Raw genomic sequence first — 7,890 nt, forward strand, 5'->3', positions numbered from 1 at the left:
GTCGGTCTGAGCAACAGAAACAATGTTCCCGTCGCCCTGACCATTCGACAGAAGTACCACGTTCTGTCGAACACCTCCACGTCCAGTAACTAGTCGGCCGGAGCGTTTCATAGAGGGACAGCCACCAGTCACACGGACGTCAGAGGGAACCGTAGTAGCAGTGGTCGTAGGCACGAAGCCTGAAACCCCTGCCCCCACAGGACCGCCCTGAACGGGGTCAATTCGCATCCCAACCCCAGCGGGGAGGGAATTCAGAGACCCCGTCATCTCCTCCGATCTCCCCACCCAGGAGGCCGAAACTACTGTCGAAACAGCAGCAGACGACCCAGCGAGGGAGTTCAGAGGAGGACCCGTGTCCCTCCTGGCTTCCACAGCGGTGGAAACCGAGGAGGGCACAGGAGAGGCACCGGAAAAGGAAGATTTTAATGCCAACTGCACCCGGTGTTCCCAGGCGGTCACCCATCCAAGTACTAACCGGGCCCGACGTTGCTTAACTTCGGTGGTCGGACGAGAACCGGTGTTTACAACGTGGTATGGCCGTTGGCTGTCAAAACCTGAGTCTCTCCAGTAGCCCCTAGATCGGATTCACCAACCCCCAAAGAGGGTTGGGAATCGACCTGCCCCCGGATTCGAGCCAGGGAGGAGAAGGAAACCTTCCCCCCAGGCTTGAAACCGGGAGGAGCTGAAGCCTGAGACTGAGGGCCGGACAACGGCGTCGAAGGGGGGGAAGCCTGTTCCACTGAAGGAGAAGGAGAAAGAAGCTTTTTCTTTCCCCTCGACCTTCCCCGAACCTTCGACGGCGCAGCCCCGCCCGAAGTCCCAGGCTCAAGCCCAGCCTGTTTGAGCAAGCTCGCATTGAGCTTGCTCAAACAGGCTTTCTCCGCCCTTCCTCGCCGCAAACGCAAAGCGTTTGGGGAGGGAGAGTCGGAGCGCCGAAAGATCCCCTTCTCCGTGCGTAAAACATGACGCTGGGCGCCCGGAGAAGGGTTGCCCCCGGCAGACTCTGGTTCCGTAGAACCAGAGCCCAAAACAGGACGAGACATCCTACCTCGCCCTGTACGTACCCTTAAAGACCGAGAATTAACAAAATTCAAAGAAAATTTAGGTCAATACTCAAGTGAATGCGGCGAAACGAGAAGCAGACGACCGGTCACCACGAAGTAGGACGGGAGGCACGCCGAGTCCGCCACACAAAAACGGAGGCACAAGTTGAAGGAAACACAACGTAGCCTCAAGCCAGAAGTGGAATAACACACAATAATCCAACAGGTGATAGTCCACACAGAAAAGAAGCCTCTTAGTCCAAAATAATCCGGGAGCGTAGCAGAAACACAGCCGGTCTGACACGCGCGAAAAAAGAAAGAGGACGCGCCACCTACATCCTGTAAGGGGGAAGCACTCGGACAGTGCTTGGGATCCACGGTGGCGCATGGTTATGGGAGATAATTGTACCCACTCAGCGTTTTGTCCAATTTTTTCGGCCTATAATAGATAATGTGCAAGAATAGTACTGTCGAGGTAAGTGTTATATTGACAGCTGTTACCGACTGACACAAACTTTCGCATTCGGCTTTTCTTATCTCGTAACTCCACACGAAATACCCCACTTCCCCTCTGAAGTATTGATGTACAACCCATGGCACTAACATCCATGTAGTCGTTTATAACTGAGGTTGAAAAATTCGCTTCATGACGAGACAAGTATAAATGCCATTCACCCAAACTGAAAACTTCGCTGCCGTCTGCTCGCGTTGTGCGGATTAGCTGTTCTCTTCTCCTCCCCTTGTTGCATCCTAGTTCTTCAGTTGTTTCTAGTTTTCCGTTGATGTTGTGTTTTGGTCTTCTTCATAAGTAGTCTTGTTCAAAATTTAAAAAACTCAAACTTCTTTTTGTTGTATACGAATGAACTAATAAAACGCTGTTTAACAGCTGTGTTGTCAAATCGAGGTTTTTTTCCAAAGTCAGTGTGGCGCCTGCGCAAAACTAATGCGCATAAGAAACGGCGTCTGCTATCAAAACCTGAGATCAACGCATCGACGCAAAAACTGTCATTTTGTAAGTTTGGAACAACAAATCAAGGTCAGAACAGCTATATAATCGCTATTGTATTTTCAGCGTAGCAATAGGGTCCGATATTTAGACTCGAACAAGTATAATGCGACTCATCTTCGACTCGTCGGCATTATACTTGTCTCGTCTAAATATCGGACCCTAACTATTGCTACGCTGAAAACACAATAGCTGTCAATGATCTTTCATGAAGTAGTTTTGTTTTTTGTTTACTTTTGCCAGTTTGCCAGTTCGTTTTTGAAACTTTGCAAAGCAGTGTCGTCTGCATATCTAGGTCTGGGGAAACACCAATGAAAAGAGCCGAAGAATCCCCGAGCGTTTCTATTGGGTTTGCTTTTGATTATCCATGCTTCCTGCAACTATGGGAACCGGGGATTTATTGCATGGGGAACATGAGATTTATTTCCCAGCTGGCTGTGAATGAAAACTCCTGAAAATGATGACAAGCTCTCTGCTTCACTGTGCAGCAACATTCGTGCGTGCGTGTGTGTGTGCGTGCGTGTGTGTGTGTGTGTGTGTGTGTGTGTGTGTGTGTGTGTGTGTGTGTGTGTGTGTGTGTGTGTGTGTGTGTGTGTGTGTGTTGATGTGTTAATTTTTTAATATTGTTGTTAGTTGTTTTTGTTGGTTTTTTTTCTGTGAGTGTTTTTTCTCTCGATTGTGTAAGAGTTTTTCATCTTGCAGACGACCACAATCTACAATGGCACGTTACGTCAAACTGCGGTACGCCTCACAAGTTCTTGTGTCAACTGCCTGTCAACAAGGGTCTGCGTAAACCAACCCCGCCACCAGGTAAACCAACCCCGCCACCAGGTAAACCAACCCCGCCACCAGGTAAACTAACCCCGCCACCAGGTAAACCAACCCCGCCACCAGGTAAACCAACCCCGCCACCAGGTAAACCAACCCCGCCACCAGGTAAACCAACCCCGCCACCAGGTAAACCAACCCCGCCACCAGGTAAACCAACCCCGCCACCAGGTAAACCAACCCCGCCACCAGGTAAACCAACCCCGCCACCTGGTAAACCAACCCCGCCACCAGGTAAACCAACCCCGCCACCAGGTAAACCAACCCCGCCACCAGGTAAACCAACCCCGCCACCAGGTAAACCAACCCCGCCACCAGGTAAACCTCTAGTCTTCCCTCACACCAAACCATTTGACAGCCACACTCCTTCACGTGGAAACTCTTTGGCTTGACCATCTCTGAGCTGGCCAGGCTGCTACGTGGGATAAGAACATCTGGACACTTGGACATTGACCAAAAATGAATAGTCTGCCTGATGAGGATAAAGATAAGGATAAGATTTGATATAGTGGCTGTGAACTTGGGTTCTTGATCGTGCGCATGCATGCACCCGTGGGTGTTCGGACATCAATCAATCAATCAATCAATGACGCTTATATCGCGCATATTCCGTGGGTACAGTTCTAGGCGCTCTGCAGTGATGCCGTGTGAGATGAAATTTTATACGGCCAGTAATTGCAGCCATTTCGGCGCATATTTACCTTTCACGGCCTATTATTCCAAGTCACACGGGTATAGGTAGACAATTATTAACTGTGCCTAAGCAATTTTGCCAGGAAAGACCCTTTTGTCAATCGTGGGATCTTTAACGTGCACACCCAATGTAGTGTACACGGGGGGGAGTTCGGACACCGAAGAGAGTCTGCACACAAAGTTGACTCTGAAATAAATTTCCGCCGAACCTGGGATCGAACTCACGCTGACAGCGGCCAACTGAATAGAAATCCAGCGCGCTACCAACGGAGCTATATCCCCGCCCCGAGGAGAGTCTGCAGAGAGAGGAGAGAGTATGGGTCTTAACGTCCTCCCAGGTAACTAGGGACCTATATTGGGACATGATTTTGTATACGAGTCTGCACAAAATTGACTCTCTTAAATACATCCCTCGCCAAACCTGGGGATCGAACCCACACCGATGGTGACAACATGTTTTGAAGCCAGCGCCGCTACCGACTGCGCTATTTCCCCGCCTCACTAAATGTGATGTCTGTCCCGATTGGGGATTATTTGTTGATTTGATTTCGTAGGTGACACATACAAATCATATTTCTTTTTGCTCAATTAATTCATCAGAATGGTCCTACTTATCACAGAATGCAACCACGCAATTGGTGTTGGGTGTATGACAAAGTGAACGAATGTTAGAATTCCACGTGAAAGTCATGGCAATGTGAGATATGTCTTGTTTTAACGTTCTAAATACTGTTTTTTAATTCACATAATTATGTTAAGAAAAAAAGCAAGCATCTATACTGGTTTCCTCACAAACCTCATCTCATGTCAAACAGAAATCGGGGAGTATGTGTCCATGTTGGTGTTTGTCTTGTGCGTGCATGTGTCCGTGTCTCTGTCCCTGTCTGCCTGTCTGTCAAGCGGTGTCGCTTGTTTTGTTGTTGTTGGGTGGGGGGTGTTGTCGTTGAGAAGAAAATGAATTTAAGTAACATCCCTGCCTGTCTTTGTCTTTTTATATTTAGTCAAGTTTTGACTAAATATTTTAACGTAGAGGGGGGAATCGAGACGAGGGTCGTGGTGTATGTGCGTGTGTGTGTCTGTCTGTCTGTGTGTGTGTGTGTGTGTAGAGCGATTCAGACTAAACTACTGGACCGATCTTTATAAAATTTGACATGAGAGTTCCTGGGTATGAAATCCCCATACGTTTTTTTCATTTTTTCAATAAATGTCTTTGATGACGTCATATCCGGCTTTTCGTGAAAGTTGAGGCGGCACTGTCACGCTCTCATTTTTCAACCAAATTGGTTGAAATTTTGGTCAAGTAATCTTAGACGAAGGCCGGGGTTTGGTATTGCATTTCAGCTTGGTGGCAACTAATGAGTGAGTTTGGTCATTAAAAATCTGAAAATTTTAAAAATATTATTTTTTTTATAAAACGATCCAAATTTACGTACATCTTATTCTTTATCATTTTCTGATTCCAAAAATATATAAATATGTTATATTTGGATTAAAAACAAGCTCTGAAAATTAAAAATATAAAAATTATTATCAAAATTAAATTGTCCAAATCAATTTAAAAACACCTTCATCTTATTCCTTGTCGGTTCCTAATTCCAAAAACGTATAGATATGATATGTTTGGATTAAAAACACGCTCAGAAAGTTAAAACGAAGAGAGGTACAGAAAAGCGTGCTATCCTTCTCAGCGCAAGTACTACCCCGCTCTTCTTGTCAATTTCACTGCCTTTGCCGTGCGCGGTGGACTGACGATGCGACGAGTATACGGTCTTACTGCGTTGCATTGCGTTCAGTTTCATTCTGTGAGTTCGACAGCTACTTGACTAAATGTTGTATTTTCGCCTTACGCGACTTGTTTACAATCTGTCCTTGTCTGTGTGACAATCTTTCTCATTGATCTGTCTGTCTGCCTGTCCGTGTCTGTGTGACAACCTTTCTCATTGATCTGTCTGTCTGCCTGTCCGTGTCTGTGTGACAACCTTTCTCATTGATCTGTCTGTCTGCCTGTCCGTGTCTATGTGACAACCTATCTCATTGATCTGTCTGTCTGCCTGTCCGTGTCTGTGTGACAACCTTTCTCATTGATCTGTCTGTCTGCCTGTCCGTTGCTGTGTGACAACCTTTCTCATTGATCTGTCTGTCTGCCTGTCCGTGTCTGTGTGACAACCTATCTCATTGATCTGTCTGTCTGCCTGTCCGTGTCTGTGTGACAACCTATCTCATTGATCTGTCTGTCTGCCTGTCCGTGTCTGTGTGACAACCTTTCTCATTGATCTGTCTGTCTGCCTGTCCGTGTCTGTGTGACAACCTATCTCATTGATCTGTCTGTCTGCCTGTCCGTGTCTGTGTGACAACCTATCTCATTGATCTGTCTGTCTGCCTGTCCGTGTCTGTGTGACAACCTTTCTCATTGATCTGTCTGTCTGCCTGTCCGAGTCTTTGTGACAACCTTTCTCATTGATCTGTCTGTCTGCCTGTCCGTGTCTGTGTGACAACCTTTCTCATTGATCTGTCTGTCTGCCTGTCCGTGTCTTTGTGACAACCTTTCTCATTGATCTGTCTGTCTGCCTGTCCGTGTCTGTGTGACAACCTATCTCATTGATCTGTCTGTCTGCCTGTCCGTGTCTGTGTGACAACCTATCTCATTGATCTGTCTGTCTGCCTGTCCGTGTTTGTGTGACAACCTTTCTCATTGATCTGTCTGTCTGCCTGTCCGTGGTTTTGTGACAACCTATCTCATTGATCTGTCTGTTTGCCTGTCCGTGTCTTTGTGACAACCTTTCTCATTGATCTGTCTGTCTGCCTGTCCGTGTCTTTGTGACAACCTTTTTCATTGATCGGTCTGTCTGCCTGTCCGTGTCTGTGTGACAACCTATCTCATTGATCAGTCTGTCCGTGTCTTTGTGACAACCTTTCTCATTTATCTGCCTGTCTGCCTGTCCGTGTCTGTGTGACAACCTATCTCATTGATCTGCCTGTCCGTGTCTTTGTGACAACCTTTCTCATTGATCTGTCTGTCTGCCTGTCCGTGTCTGTGTGACAACCTATCTCATTGATCTGTCTGTCTACCTGTCCGTGTCTTTGTGACAACCTATCTCATTGATCTGTCTGTCTGCCTGTCCGTGTCTGTGTGACAACCTATCTCATTGATCTGCCTGTCCGTGTCTTTGTGACAACCTATCTCATTGATCTGTCTGTCTGCCTGTCCGTGTCTGTGTGACAACCTTTCTCATTGATCTGTCTGTCTGCCTGTCCGTGTCTGTGTGACAACCTTTCTCATTGATCTGTCTGTCTGCCTGTCCGTGTCTGTGTGACAACCTATCTCATTGATCTGTCTGTCTGCCTGTCCGTGTCTGTGTGACAACCTATCTCATTGATCTGTCTGTCTGCCTGTCCGTGTTTTTGTGACAACCTATCTCATTGATCTGTCTGTCTGCCTGTCCGTGTCTTTGTGACAACCTATCTCATTGATCTGCCTGTCCGTGTCTTTGTGACAACCTTTCTCATTGATCTGTCTGTCTGCCTGTCCGTGTTTGTGTGACAACCTATCTCATTGATCTGCCTGTCCGTGTCTGTGTGACAACCTTTCTTATTTATCTGTCTGTCTGCCTGTCCGTGTCTTTGTGACAACCTATCTCATTGATCTGTCTGTCTGCCTGTCCGTGTCTTTGTGACAACCTTTCTCATTGATCTGTCTGTCTGCCTGTCCGTCGGTCCGTCTGCCTTACATAAATGACTGCTTGTCTGACGATCCCATGCTCAGGCCTCAGTCTATAAATAAGAACAAGAACAAGATGAAGAACAAACACAAACTTTATTTTCTGTCTTTACAAAACAGAAATGTGTCTCAAGGCCAGCCTCAACACAATAACAATTAAAAATAAAAAAACGCTGGCGCTGGACCCGAGTACTCTTCAGAATGGCTCGCTCCCCCAGTATGAAAGTTTTTGTCTTGTGCACGTGGATTTAAAAAAAAAAATTAAATTTATTTTACACAATTAAAAAAATTATTAGAGTAAAATAAAACATTAAAACGTTCATAATAAACAATAGTAAACAAGAATTTAAAAAAAAATTAGACCGCTCATGCCGGGAATCGAACCCGGATCACTTTGGCCATAGTCGCCGGACGCGCTTTCCATCAAGCCATTGGCAGTGAACTCAAATGACTAGACTGCTAAACGTTGCTGCTTCATAAAATTAGGTCGCGCAGTGGCACACGCACGCAAAGTACGCACGCACGCAAAGCCTGGTTGTCGCTGGCTGACTGGGCGGTTCTATGAGCCCATGAGCGATACGCATGCTTTTCATGACGCACGC

General features: G+C 46.7%; 1 protein-coding gene and 1 non-coding gene across 2 annotated transcripts in view; one reads left to right on the forward strand and one right to left on the reverse strand.

Moving 5' to 3' along the window:
* LOC138946594 (macrophage mannose receptor 1-like) overlaps positions 1-7,890 on the forward strand; it is a 56,778-nt gene that overhangs the window by 16,966 nt on the left and 31,922 nt on the right. Inside the window, exon 11 of the mRNA XM_070318039.1 lies at positions 2,752-2,859. Coding sequence (XP_070174140.1) covers positions 2,752-2,859 — 108 coding nt within the window. The remainder of the gene's footprint in view (positions 1-2,751; positions 2,860-7,890) is intronic.
* Positions 427-545, reverse strand: LOC138947882 (5S ribosomal RNA). Its single transcript, XR_011449852.1, has one exon. It is a non-coding gene; the product is annotated as a 5S ribosomal RNA (ribosomal RNA).

Source organism: Littorina saxatilis, linkage group LG14 (assembly GCF_037325665.1).
Source record: "Littorina saxatilis isolate snail1 linkage group LG14, US_GU_Lsax_2.0, whole genome shotgun sequence".
NCBI lineage: Eukaryota > Metazoa > Mollusca > Gastropoda > Littorinimorpha > Littorinidae > Littorina > Littorina saxatilis.